Raw genomic sequence first — 15,348 nt, forward strand, 5'->3', positions numbered from 1 at the left:
TTCCTATTGTGTTATTGACTGTACGCTTGTTTATTCCATCTGTCGCTTTGCTTTATCTTGGCCAGGTCGCAGTTGTAAATGAGAACTTGTTCTCAACTAGCCTACCTGGTTAAATAAAGGTTAAATTAAAAAAATTTAATTAAAAATATCTCAAGGCTGTAATCGCTGCCAAAAGTGCTGAGTAAAGGGTCTGAATTCTTATGTAAATGTGATATTTCCATATTTCAAAAATATATAAATAAATTGCTTTGTCATGGGTTATTGTCTGTAGATTGAGGAGGGGGGAAATGATTTAATCAATTTTAGAATAATGCTGCTGCGTGACAAAATGTGGAGTAAGTCAAGGGGTCTGAATACTTTCCGAAGGCTCTGTATGTGTAACACTACATGTTAATGTTTTTAAATGTATGTCAATTGTAAAGTCTGGTCTAATGTATTTTTGTTATGTGTCAGACCCCAGTAAGACAAGCAGTCTCTAATTGGGATCCTAATAAATCAAATCAAACACAGACCGTTGCATCAGACATAGACATCAGACGATTGTGAAGACCACATACTCTTTGGTGTTTTTGTGTGGTGACTGTGTTTGTGTGTCAGTATGGTTCTTTATGAGGGTGAGAGTGTATGTGTTTTCATTTGTGTGTCTATGGCAAAAGTCTACTTCTCTTGAGGTCTAGTCTATCAAGCAGTGGGGATAGTGTGTGACTGACAGTATTTCTTGGTTTGCACAGTCATGACTGAAATTATTTGCACCATTTTGAAAAAGATGAGCAAAAAAAGACTGTATAATACAAATACTGAGCTATTTTGTATCCCCCAAAAAATTGGTAGTTTGTTATTTTATACAAATGCTCAGAGAAAGACATTTTGTTTAACAAGTAATCTTTTTTTTCTCAAAGATGGTGGTCAAAATGATTGGTACCCTTTCTTTCAAGACTCCTACACCCTGTACTTGTGAGGATAATGGCACTGAGCCTTTTTCTAAAATGTTCTATGAGATTGGAGAACATATTAGGAGGGATTTTAGACCATTCCTCCATACAGAATCTTTCCAGACGGTTGATATTCTTTATTTGCGCTTATGGACTGCCCTCTTTAATTCAATCCACAGGTCTTCAATGTGGTTCAAGTCCGGAGACTGAGATGGCCATTGCAAAATGTTGATTTTGTGGTCAATTAACCATTTCTTTGTGGATTTTGATGTGTGCTTGGGGTAGGGCTGGGTGATTTTATATATAATTAATTTGAATTCATGTTTTAGCGCAATGTCCCAAATGCCTTTATTGCAAGAATCAAGTTTCTTGTTTTTATGAGCGTTCTATGTCTTGTTGGACTCGTCTCCTTCGCTCCTTCTGTGCTGTGTGCACTGTGCACTTTCCCACTCGCACACAGACACTTTTTACTCTCTGACAAGCAGTTTAAACTCGCCATTTGCATTTGAGGTTTGGTCCAACTGAGTCGTCATATGAACACTGAATTGCTTAGACATTATTTTACTGTAATAGATGAGAACTTAACCTTTCTAACGATACCCTTTTTATGTCACAACTCAAAATGTAGAACAAAGCAGACCTTAATAAAACGAGAGTATCAATGAACATGTTGTGGAAAATGTATGCTCAGTTTCTGACGCGCATAGCATTAGATTATTCCTGACTGTTAGAAATGTAGTATATTGACCTTTAATTGTGCAACAAAGTTTATTTAGGAAAAAAAATGAAAAAAATGTAGATGTATATCGTGACCCACCCATAAGTTTGAAAGAATCAAGATATGATTTTTAGGCCATATAGCCCAGCAGTGGCTTGGGGTAATTGTCTTGCTGGAAGATCAACTTGCGACCAAGATTCAGCCTCCAGCAATTTGTATTAGTATAAAATAATTCTAATGTTAATTTTTTGTTGCATGCAATATAGCTCAGTGTTCTATATTTTTATAGTAATTTTTGCTCATCTTTATCAAGGGTGCCAATAATTTTGGTCATGACTGTGGTGTAGACATATATCTAAACAATCCTCTTTCTCCCTCTTCCTCGATCTTCCCTTTTCTCCCAGACCGTGGTTGGGACTGACATAGCTGATCTGTTGCTGAAGGAGCATCGCTCAGTGTGGTTGCCTGGCAAGTCACCTAACGAGGCCAACCTGATTGACTTCAACAACGAGCCACTGGCGCGGGCCGAGGAGGAGCCTGGGACGGGACCACTGTCCCTCCTATCAGACACCTTCATGACTGTCCCCGAGAACGTAGGCAAGGAAACGGAGCGCTTCAGGGAACTGCTGCTATTTGGTCGCAAGAAGGTATGAATCTACCTTGAATTTACTGGTTTATGTTAAGTGCGAGAGTAGGAGGAAATTCATCTTTTTAGGAGACAATGTGAAAAACATGCTTTGCGACATTGTAACAGAATCCTATGAGAACTTTCATTACTTCTAAAATGCAATGCAAGCAGGATAAAATTGCAGAATGTGATTGTATGGGAACTTAGTTAACCCACTTAGTGCATATTTAGAAATTTTGACTGTGGTGTGATTACGTGTACTATAGCTATATGTGTGTTATCCTTTTTACTACCTGTGCTTGTGTAGGATGCCCTGGAGGCAGCCATGAAGGGAGCTCTGTGGGGCCACGCCCTGCTGCTGGCCAGTAAGATGGACAGCCGGACACACGCTCGCGTCATGACCAGGTGGGTGAAGAGAACGCATGCAACCCATGCACATCGAATGGCTTTAGTCAGGGGCTTCAGCAAAAAAAGAAGATTCTAAACACAGATCTATGCTGCTAGCCTGGTCCCAGATCTGCCAAACATGGCATGATAACGATTATAGGAGTTGGCTATACAGCAACAGATCTGGGACCAGAGTGTATACTAGGAATCTAGCTAGATCTACTCAGCGTTTTCTAAAGCTAGCCAGCTTCAGTTAGCTTCATCCATGTTACGAAGGTGGATGGATAGTGATCCTTCAGCTACCGCTAGCTTGAGTAGAACTCGGCCATGCTTGTAACTGCGCATACATGTTGCACGTGGACACCCCAGCTAGTCAAACGCCAAACTCTTTACGAAATAAAAATAAAAAAAGTTATTCAGCAGGCAAAGGTAGGAAATAGGCTACTAGAAGAGCACTCTTTCTTTTATTCCTCGTGTCATTAATGCCGTCTTTGGTGTGAAATGCACAAGCACCTTTATCCCCTCTATCAAGATTTTTTTTGTATTAAGTTATATGAAAGTTTCATTGCGCTTTAAGTTTCATATTCACCCTGTCATAAATGGGTGGTGTGATTTTGTATTTGGATACAACTATTTTTAACACACCATTTGAAATGTTTAATTTGTCTTCCTCAAAAATGGTCTGGAGAATGAAGGGATGATGCACTCTTTGCGAGATGGAGGGAATCTAATTTGTTTGGTCCTCAACTCGAAGCTCAAACACTTAGGTTCTTAAGAATCTTAAGAATCTCATATATAAAATATATTTTGATTTGTTTAACACTTTGTTGGTCACTACACGATTCCATATGTGTTATTTCATAGTTTTGATTCTACAATGTAGAAAATAGTAAATAAAGAAAAACCCTGGAATGAATAGGTGTGTCCAAACCTTTGACTGGTACTGTATATTTATTTATATTTATTTTAACCTTTTATTCAATCAATCAATCAATTTTATTTTATATAGCCCTTCGTACATCAGCTAATATCTCGAAGTGCTGTACAGACACCCAGCCTAAAACCCCAAACAGCTAGTAATGCAGGTGTAGAAGCACCTTATTGAACTCGACAAGTCAGTTAAGAACAAATTCTTACTTTACGATGACGGCCAACCCCGACCAAACCCTCCCCTAACCCTGACGATGCTGGGCCAATTCTGCGCCGCCCTATGGAACTCCCATCACAGCCGGTTGTGATACAGCCCGAGATCGAACCATGGTCTGTAGTGATGCCTCTAGCACTGAGCTAGATTGCTGCGCCACTCGGGAGCCCAAAGAATATCACATATACATAAGTATTCATACTCTTTACTCAGTACTTTATTGAAGCACCCTTTGTCAGTGATTACAGCTTCAAGTCTTCTTGGGTATGACGAGAAGCTTGGCACACCTGTATTTGGGGAGTTTCTCCCATTCTTCTCTGCAGTTCCTCTCAAGCTTTGTCAGGTTGGATGGGGAGTGTCGCTGCACAGCTATTTTCAGGTCTCCCCAGAGATGTTCGATCGGGTTCAAGTCCGGGTTCTGGCTGGGCCACTCAAGGACATTCAGAGATTTGTCCCGAAGCCACTCCTGCGTTGTCTTGGCTGTGTGCTTAGGGTTGTTGTCCTGTTGGAAGGTTAACCTTCGCCCCAGTCTGAGATCCTGAGCGCTCTGGAGCAGGTTTTCATCAAGGATCTCTCTGTACTTTGCTCCGTTCATCTTTCCCTCGATGCTGACTACTCTCCCAGTCTCTGCCGCTGAAAAACATCCCCACAGCATGATGCTGCCACCCATGCTTCACCGTAGGGATGGTGCCAGGTGTCCTCCAGGCGTGACGCTTGGCATTCAGGCCAAAGAGTTCGATCTTTGTTTTCTCATGGTCTGAGAGTTCTTTAGGTGCCTTTTGGAAAACTCCAAGCGGGCTGTCATGTGCCTTTTGCTGAGAAGTGGCTTCCATCTGGCCACTACCATAAAGGCCTGAATGGTGATGTGCTGCAGAGATGATTGTCCTTCTGGAAGGTTCTCCCATCACCACAGAGGAACTCTAGAGTGACCATCGTGTGGTATCCTTCCCCAGATCTGCCTCGACACAATCCCATCTCGGAGCTCTACGGACAATTCCTTCGACCTCATAGCTTGGTTTTGGCTCTGACAAGCATTTGTCAACTGTGGTTCTTTATATAGACAGGTGTGTGTGTCTTTGCAAATCATGTCCAATCAATTGAATCTACCACAGGTGGAGTCCAAGTTGTAGAAACATCTCAAGGATGATCAATGGAAGAAGGATGCACTGGAGCTCAATTTCGAGTCTTATAGCAAAGGATCTGAATACTTATGTAAAGCATTTGTTTTTATTTTTACCAAATTTAGCAAAAACATTCTAAAAACCTGTTTTTGCTCTGTCATTTTGGGGTGTTCTGTGTAGATTGATTTAATCAATTTTAGAATAAGGCTGTAATCTCACAAAAAATTCAAGGGGTCTGAATTCTTTCCAAATGCAGTGTATACACGGGGTACGAGTATCGAGTCGTATGAGGTAATTGAGGTAGATATGTACATTTAGGTAGGGGATAAGTGACTAGGCAACAGTGTTGTGTCTTTACTATCATTAAATGTGAAGACTGTTATTTTATCAAATCAGTTCTCTAGGTTTAATTATTACGCGATTAAACTAATCCTGTAATCATTAATTAACTAGGAAGTCGGTGCACCACGGGAAAATGTTTAGAGTAATAATTTTCCGACTAGAACTCTTCAGGTATTTTAATATCTTATCAATTACAGTCTTCCATTAATGATTATTAATTGCCTTGTTAGTCTCATTCCAAACGTCATAAAATTCTTGGTTATCTGTACATAAATTATGAATCAGCAATATACAAATTGGCTTAATTATTTATTTACTAACTAACTAAATAATCACAGAAATACATAACAAAAAGTAGATATTGGTTACTAACAATGATACAAAGGAAAAGTCAGTCTGTTTTTCGTGGTTGTAGGTGGTTAGAATGGATATTTCAGAGTACGTTCAAAAATGTTCTCATAGAATAGATGTTTCGGCGGTTGTCTGTATTCTCGTTCCAGGTTTATGTAATTTCTAGCTGCAGACTAGTAATTCGTGTCTAAGATTTTCTCTTATTCTGTAGGGATCGATAGTCTCAGAGTTTAACCATTTCCAGCCGTGTAGCCAATGCTCCACTTGGTATAGTCTTGTCCTTTTGGTAGAGTTGTAGTTTAAACCACTTCACACGCCAGCGTCACCCGGCATATTTTGGTCTTAGAAATACAACCATTTGCAACCTTAGTTTACACCATGGTTTGCGTGGTCTGGTGTGAATTTCATCAGGAGTGGGTTTTATACATTGCAATAGAAAAGGGCGATCCATGACGCCTAATGTGATGTCTGGGCTCACGGGGGTGTGGCCACTGACTAGTTAATCTTTATATGAAAATCCATATTCTCATTTAGAAGGTTAATATCACATATCTTTTCACCAATAGTTTCATGTTTAATCACATACTTTTCACAATATTTAAATGTAAACCTGACAGCTGGGATCTACACCCAGAAAGGGGCACGTCATGACAACAGGATAGATAATTAACAGGAGCAGCAGCATATGTGATGAGCCAAAAGTGAGTGCAAAGAGGTTACTACAGATAGTCAGGGTAAACCAAGATGGCAGCGCAGTAGGACGTGTATATCTGTCTTTGTCTTATCGCTTGTAAATAGCCTGTTATTTTGTATATATCTTAATCTCACTTCTATCTACGAACTAAATATACTTTCCTGCAACCCGCCTCACCCAATGTGGTACGGATCTGCTTCATTCCTTATAACTGGAACTTCCATCAGGAGCTAGCCAGCTAACTAGCTACTAGTCTTTGTTAGCCATGGCTAACTGTCCTCGCCTTTTTTCCCCGGAATCAGCCAGCCTTAGCTCGGACAATTACCTGCCAGTCTGCACAGCGCGGTATCAACCCAGATCACATCGGACTGCGTCTCTCTACCATATCACCGGATTCTTGCCGCCCTGGATCATTACACTGGATCATTACTCCTAGCTAGCTGCAAACAAGTGGCTACTGTTAGCTAACGCCTCTGTCCCAAAACATGCACCAGCTAGCCTCGAGCGAGGCCATATACCAACTAATTCTAGGGCTACAATTACCTCCTTTGCCAATTGGCCTGAACCCTTTATTGTCGGCACGGAGCCCCGCCGATCCATCACGACTGGACTGCCGACGTGATCGCCCGATGTGGTCTCAACAACAACATCTATTCTGTTACGATATCGCCACAAAACCATCTACTAGCCCCGGCCTGTTAGCTTTTTCTGAATGCTGTGTCCCCTGCTCGCCCAGTGTAGTAGTGAATATCGTATAGCACCCTGTCTCACCTATTGCTTCCTTTGACCCTATGATCACTCGGCTACACAGCTGATGCCCCCTGGACTGTTTCAATAACACGGTACCTCATTTTGTTTACGTGTCGGCCCCAGTCTCAAACTCAGGTCCTGTATGTATCTAACTGACCCGCTCTGCCCTTTCTTCGCCATTTACCCGTTGTTGTCTTAGCTCTCCTGATCAACACCTGTGATTGCTTTATGCCTCTCTCTGTCAATATGTCTACTGCTTGTGTACTGCTGTCTTGGCTAGTTTTTATGGCTTTATTTCACTGTAGAGCCCTGAGTCCCACTCAAATTGCCTTAGATAGCTCTTTCGTACAAATCAGCTGGGCTAGACAATCTAGACCCTCTTTCTAAAATGATCCGCCGCAATTGTTGCAACCCCTATTACTAGCCTGTTCAACCTCTTTCGTATCGTTTGAGATCCCCAAATATTGGAAAGCTGCCGCGGTCATCCCCCTCTTCAAAGGGCGAGACACTCTAGACCCAAACTGTTAGACCTATATCTATCCTACCCTGCCTTTCTAAGGTCTTCGAAAGCCAAGTTAACAAACAGATCACCGACCATTTCGAATCCCACCGTACCTTCTCCGCTATGCAATCTGGTTTCCGAGCTGGTCATGGGTGCACCTCAGCCACACTCAAGGTCCTAAACGATATCATAATCTCCATCGACAAAAGACAGTACTGTGCAGCTGTATTCATAGACCTGGCCAAGGCTTTCGACTCTGTCAATCACCCTTTTCTTATCGGCAGACTCAACAGCCTTAGTTTCTCAAATGACTGCCTCGCCTGGTTCACCAACTACTTCTCAGACAGAGTTCAGTATGTCAAATCGGAGGGCCTGTTATCCGGACCTCTAGCAGTCTCTATGGGGGTGCCACAGGGTTCAATTCTTGGGCCCCGACTCTTTTCTCTGTATACATCAATGATGTCGCTCTTGCGGCTGGTGATTCTCTGAGCCACCTCTATCTACGCAGACGACAACATTCTGTATTCTTCTGGCCCTTCTTTGGACACTGTACAACTCTCCTTCCGTGGCCTCCAACTGCTCTTAAATGCAAGTAAAACTAAATGCATGCTCTTCAACCGATCGCTGCCCTCACCTGCCCGCCCGGCTAGCATCACTACTCTGTATGGTTCTGACTTAAAATATGTGGACAACTACAAATACCTAGGTGTCTGGCTAGACTGTAAACTCTCCTTACAGACTCATATTAAGCATCTCCAATCCAAAATTAAATCGAGAATCGGCTTCCTAATTCGCAACAAAGCATCCTTCACTCATGCTGCCAAACACCCTCGTAAAACTGACTATCCTACCGATCCTCGACTTCGGCGATGTCATTTACAAAATAGTCTCCAACACTCTACTCAGCAAATTGGATGCAGTCTATCACAGTGCCATCCGTTTCGTCACCAAAGCCCCATATACTACCCACCACTGCGACCTGTATGCTTTCGTTGGCTGGCCCTCGCTTCATATTCGTCGCCAAACCCACTGGCTCCAGGTCATCTGTAAGTCGTTGCTCGGTAAAGCCCTGCCTGATCTCAGCTCACCATAGCAGCACCCACCCGTAGCACGCGCTCCAGCAGGTATATTTCACTGGTCACCCCCAAAGCCAATTCATATTTTGGCCGCCTTTCCTTACAGTTCTCTGCTGCCAATGACTGGAACGAATTGCAAAAATCACTGAAGCTGGAGACTCATATCTCCCTAACTAACTTTAAGCATCAGCTATCAGAACAGCTTACAGATCATTGCACCTATACATAGCCCATCTGTAAATAGCCCATCCAACTACCTCATCCCCATATTGTTATTTTATTTTTTTTATTTTTTTTGCGCCTTTGCAACCCAGTATCTCTACTTGCACATTCATCTTCTACACATCTATCACTCCAGTGTTTATTTGTGTATTTGTAATTATTTCGCCACTACGGCCTATTTATTGCCTTACCTCCCTAATCTTATTTCATTTGCATACACTGTATATAGACTTTTCTATTGTGTTATTGGCTGTACGTTTCTTAATTCCATGTGTAACTCTGTGTTGTTTGTGTCGCACTGCTTTACTTTATCTTGGCCAGGTCACAGTTGTGAATGAGAACTTGTTCTCAACTGGCTTACCTGGTTAAATAAAGGTGAAATTACCAAATAGCTATTTATACATTTTTTACTATTTGGCTAAAGTTGCCGCTTTCAAGGAGCGGGACACTAATCTGGACTCTTAAAAGAAATCCTTCGACGAACCATCAAACAGGCAAAGCATCTCTACGACTGAGATCCAATCTACTACACCGTCTCTGACACTCGTCGGATGTGGCACGGCTTGCAAACTATCACGGATTACAAAGGGAATCCCAGCCACGAGCTGCCCAGTGACGCGAGCCTACCCGACTAGAAAAATACCTTCTATCCCCGCTTCGAGGCAAGTAACACTGAACCATGCGTGAAAGCACCAGCTGTTCCGGACAACTGTGTGATCACTCTCTCCATAGCCAATGTAGCCAATGTGAATAAGACCTTTTAAACAGATTAACAATCACAAGGCTGCAGGGCCAGACGGATTACCAGGATGCTTACTCGGAGCATGTGCTGACCAGCTGGCAAATGTCTTCACTGCCATTTTCAACCTCTTCCTGACCCAGTCTGTAATACCTGCATGTTTCAAGCAGACCACTATAGGCCCTGCGCCCAAGAACGCAAAGTAACCTGTCTAAATGACTATCGCCCCGTAGCACTCAAATCTGTAGCTATGAAAGGCTGGTCATGGCTCAACACCCCCCATTTTCCACTTTAGGCACTCCTCCTTCTCTCCAATCCTTACATTTTATGGTTTGACAGGAAGAGGGTAATAGGATAATAAACCATACTTTCTCCCTTCAGGGGATTTGACCTGACCTCAACCCCTCCTTCGCCTAATCCACAGATGTCCATCCGCTTCCCCTATAGCAATCCTGTTACTTCCTCCCGTCCACCCAACACATTCCGAAGCCATCGGTCTTTCTACAGAGAACCATTAACCTCTGACATAAAAACCAGTCTCTTCCACTTTTTTGATATACTGTATTATGCTTATGCGTATAACAATTAGAGGTCGACCGATTATGATTTTTCCCGATTATTGGAGGACCAAATAAAGCTGATGCCGATTAATCGGCCGATTTTATTTATTTATAAAAAAATAAATAAAACGTTTTTGGGGAAAATTTTTGTTGTTGTTATAATGACAATTACAACAATACTGAATGAACACTTATTTGAACTTAATATAATACATCAATAAAATCAATTTAGCCTCAAATATATAATGAAACATGTTCAATTTAGTTTAAATAATGCAAAAACAAAGTGTTGGAGAAGAAAGTAAAAGTGCAATATGTGCCATGTAAGAAAGCTAACGTTTAAGTTCCTTGCTCAGAACATGAGAACATATGAAAGCTGGTGGTTCATTTTAACATGAGTCTTCAATGTTCCCAGGAAAGAAGTTTTAGGTTGTAGTTATTATAGGAATTATAGTACTATTTCTCTCTATACCATTTGTATTTCATATACCTTTGACTCTTGGATGTTCTTATAGGCACTTTAGTATTGCCAGTGTAACAGTATAGCTTCCGTCCCTCTCCTCGCCCCTACCTGGGCTCGAACCAGGAACACATCGACAACAGCCACCCTCGAAGCATAGCTCCACAAAAGCCGCGGCCCTTGCAGAGCAAGGGGAACAACTACTCCAAGTCTCAGAGCGAGTGGCGTCACCGATTTGAAACGCTATTAGCGCGCACCCCGCTAACTAGCTAGCCATTTCACATCGGTTACACCAGCCTAATCTTGGGAGTTGATAGGCTTGAAGTCATAAACAGCTCAATGCTTGAAGCATTGCGAAGAGCTGCTGGCAAAACGCACGAAAGTGCTGTTTGAATGAATGCGTACAAGCCTGCTGCTGCCTACCATCGCTCAGTCAGACTGCTCTATCAAATATCAAATCATAGACTTAATTATAACATAATAACACACAGAAATACGAGCCTTTGGTCATTAATAAGGTCGAATCCGGAAACTATCATTTCGAAAACAAAACGTTTATTCAGTGAAATACGGAACGGGTGAAAAACGGGTGGCATCCCTAAGTCTAAATATTGCTGTTACATTGTACAACCTTCAATGTTATGTCATAAATATGTACAATTCTGGCAATTTAATTACGGTCTTTGTTAGGAATAAATGTGCTAAACACAGTTCCCAACGAGCCAGGCGGCCCGAACTGCTGCATATACCCTGACTGCTTGCACGGAACGCAAGAGAAGTGACACAATTTCCCTAATTATAAGAAATTCATGTTAGCAGGCAATATTAACTAAATATGCAGGTTAAAAAATATATACTTGTGTATTGATTTTAAAGGAAGGCATTGATATTTATGGTTAGGTTTGGTGCAATGACAGTGCTAAATCATCACCGTTTGGCGAAGTAGGCTGTGATTCGTTGAGAAATTAACAGGCACCGCATCGATTATATGCAACGCAGGACACGCTAGATAAACTAGTAATATCATCAACCATGTGTAGTTAACTAGTGATTATGTGAAGATTGATTGTTTTTTGTAAGTTTAATGCTAGCTAGCAACTTTCCTTGGCTTCTTGCTGCCCTCGCGTAACAGGTAGTCAGCCTGCCACGCAGGCTCCTCGTGGAGTGCAATGTAAGGCAGGTGGTTAGAGCGTTGGACTAGTAACCGGAAGGTTGCAAAAACGAATCCCCGAGCTGACAAGGTAAAAATCTGTCGTTCTGCCCCTGAACAAGGCATTTAACTCACCGTTCCTAGGCCGTCATTGAAAATATGAATGTGTTCTTAACTGACTTGCCTAGTTAAATAAAGGTGTAAAAAAAAAAAAAGATTTCCGATTTGTTATGAAAACTTGAAATCGGCCCTAATTAATCGTCCATTCCGATTAATCGGTCGACCTCTAATAACAATGTTCAAAGTTTGCCCCGAATCCAACAATGGCAAGCCTAAATAAGTTCAGGAGTAAACATTTGCTTAACAAGTCACATAATAAGATGCATTGACTCACTTTGTGTGCAATAATAGTGTTTAGAATGATTTTTGAATGACTACCTCATCTCTGTACCGATTCAACCACCATGGGCAAAGGGGGTGATATTAATTAACATACATTTTTATCAAATGTGCAAACATATCCTGAAGGTAGATGGATGATTTTAAATATGTTATTGGACCATAAACAGATATGGCTTGTTGACCTATACGGTCAAAATAATTATGATCCATGCTTCCTTGAAAATATTCACTACTGTTCAAAGGTTTGGGGTCAATTAGAAATGTCCTTGTTTTTGAAAGAAAAGCAAAAAAAAAAGTCCATTAAAATAATAATCAAATTGATCAGAAATACAGTGTAGACATTGTTGTAAATGACTATTGTAGCTGGAACACGGCAAATCTTTTATGGAATATCTACATAGGCGTACAGAGGCCCATTATCAGCAACCATCACTCCTGTGTTCCAATGGCACGTTGTGTTAGCTAATCCAAGTTTATCATTTAAAAGTCTAATTGATCATTAGAAAACCCTTTTGCAATTGTTAGCACAGCTGAAAACTGTTCTGATTTAAAGAAGCAATAAAACTGTCCTTTAGACTAGTTGAGTATCTGGAGCATCAGCATTTGTGGGTTCGATTACAGGCTCAAAATGGCCCGAATCAAATCACTTTCTTCAGTATATTCTTGTTCTGAGAAATGAAGGCTATTCCATGCGAGAAATTGCCAAGAAACTGAAGATCTCGTACAATGGTGTGTACTACTCCCTTCACAGAACAGCGCAAACTGACTCTAACCAGAATAGAAAGAGTGGGAGGCCCCAGTACACAACTGAGCAAGAGGACAAGTAGATTAGAGTGTCTAGTTTGAGAAACAGACGCCTCACAACTCCTCAACTGGCAACTTCATTAAATAGTACCCCCAAAACACCAGTCTCAATGGTGAAGAGGCGACTCCAGGATGCTGGCCTTCTAGGTAGAGTTGCAAAGAAAAAGCCATATCTCAGACTGGCCAATAAAAAGAGAAGATTAAGATGGGCAAAAGAACAAACACTGGACAGAGAATGGTTTTTCTTTGCAACTCTGCCAAGAAGGCCAACATCCCGGAGTTGCCTCTTCACTGTTGACGTTGAGACTGGTGTTTTGCGGGTACTATTTAAGACAAACATTGACAGTAGCTTGACCTTAATGGAACGCTCAGTGACCTTCAACGAGGCACCGTCATAGGATGCCACCTTTCTAACAAATCAGTTCGTCAAATATCTGCCCTGCTATAGCTGCCCCAGTCAACTGTAAGTGCTGTTATTGTGGAGTGAAAACGTCTAGGAGCACCAACGGCTCAAGTGGTAGGTCACACAAGCTCACAGAACAGGACCGCTGAGTGCTAAAGCACAAAGCATGTAAAAATTGTCTTTCCTCAGTTGCAACATTCACAACCGAGTTCCAAACTACCTCTGGATCAACATCAGCACATTAACTGTTCGTCGGGAACTTCATGAAATGGGTTTCCATAGCCGAGCAGCCGCACACAAGCCTAAGATCGCCATGCGCAATGCCAAGCTTCAGCTCTGGAGTGGTGTAAAGCTCGCCGCCATTGGACTCAGGAGCAGTGGAAACGCATTCTCGGGAGTGATGAATCACGCTTCAGCATCTGGCAGTCCGGCAGATGAATATGGGTTTGGCGGGTGCCAGGAGAACGCTACCTGCCCAATGCATAGTGCCAACTGTAAAGTTTGATGGAGGAGTAATAATGGTCTGGGGCTGTTGTTTTTCATGGTTCGGACTAGGCCCCTTAGTTCCAGTGAAGGGAAATCTTAACGCTACAGTATACAATGACATTCTAAAGGATTCTGTGCTTCCAACTTTGTGGCATCAGTTTGGAAGGCCCTTTCCTGTTTCAGCATGACAATGCCCCCGTGCACAAAGCGAGGTCCATACAGAAATGGTATGTCGGGATCGGTGTGGAAGAACTTGACTGGCCTGCCTAGAGCCCTGACCTCCACCCCATCGAACACCTTTAGGATAAATTGGAACACCGACTGAGCTAGTGCCCGACCTCACTAATGCGCTTGTGGCTGAATAGGAGCAGGTCCCCACAACAATGTTCCAACATCTAGTGGAAGGTCCTCCCCAGAAGGGTGGAGGCTTTATAGCAGCAAAGGGGGGACCAACTCCATATTAATGCCCATGATTTTGGAATGAGATGTTGGACGAGCAGGTGTCCACAAGCTTTTGGTCATTTAGTTTATTTTTGTATTTCGTTTTCAATAAATGTGCTAATTTCTAAACATTTTTCTCTTTGTCGTTATGGGATATTGTGTGTAGATGGGGAGAAGAAAATATATTCAATCCATTTTGAATTCAGGTTGTAACACAGCAAAATGTGGAATAAGTCAAGGGGTAGGAATACTCTCTGAAGGCATTGTATGTACAAAAAAGTTGCTCAACGTAGAAAAAACACACAAAATGTCAGGAAAAATTTGTCAGGAGGCCAGAAGACGTTAGCTATCCAAAAAAAGAGGTGAATGTATTGACCGAAAAATATGAAACTTGTGATCCTTTTTTCTTGGGGTGGTCAGGTTTGCGAACAGTCTGCCCATCAACGATCCTCTGCAGACAGTGTACCAACTGATGTCTGGGAGGATGCCCGCCTCAGCCACTGTGAGTATGACCCTGTGATACCTTTTCTAATTTGATAACAGAACCACACTTCTCTTGTTTTAGGAATTACAATTTTGAGAAACAAAAGGGAGGATTTTTTTTAAATTCATCAAAAAGGAGGATTTTTAAAAATGTATTTAAATTTATTAAATTCGTTATTAATTTAACAGGAATTTAGATTTAAAGGCCCAATCTCAAAAATGAGACTGTCTTGTGTTTAATATATATTTCCACACTATAAGGTTGGAATAATACTGTGAAATTGGGGAAATTATGACGATGCCCTTTTAGTGTAATAGCTTTTTGAAAAGGTTGCCTGGAAGTTCATTCTGTTTTGGTGGGATGGAGTTTTGGCTTGCCTGGTGACATCGCCAGGTGGTAAATTAGTTAATAGACCAATAAGAGAGAATTCCAAACCTCTGTTAGATTTCAGTTTTCCCTTCCCCACTCAGTCCTAGCAAAATTCTTGCATAAGAAATTGCTCTTTGCTAACCTATTTTTGTTTCTTTTTGACCATTTCATTTGAAAACAATC

The 15,348-nt window shown here is 41.7% G+C and overlaps 1 protein-coding gene across 4 annotated transcripts in view; it reads left to right on the forward strand.

Moving 5' to 3' along the window:
- The window catches only part of sec16a (SEC16 homolog A, endoplasmic reticulum export factor), a 79,091-nt gene that overhangs the window by 41,896 nt on the left and 21,847 nt on the right, over positions 1-15,348 (forward strand). For all 4 annotated transcript variants that reach the window (XM_023985876.2, XM_023985877.2, XM_023985878.2 and 1 more), the window contains 3 exons: positions 2,055-2,297; positions 2,586-2,683; positions 14,733-14,814. In XM_023985876.2, the coding sequence (XP_023841644.1) occupies positions 2,055-2,297; positions 2,586-2,683; positions 14,733-14,814 (423 nt within the window). The remainder of the gene's footprint in view (positions 1-2,054; positions 2,298-2,585; positions 2,684-14,732; positions 14,815-15,348) is intronic.

This window comes from Salvelinus sp. IW2-2015, linkage group LG4q.1:29 (assembly GCF_002910315.2).
Source record: "Salvelinus sp. IW2-2015 linkage group LG4q.1:29, ASM291031v2, whole genome shotgun sequence".
NCBI classification, from domain to species: Eukaryota; Metazoa; Chordata; class Actinopteri; order Salmoniformes; family Salmonidae; genus Salvelinus; species Salvelinus sp. IW2-2015.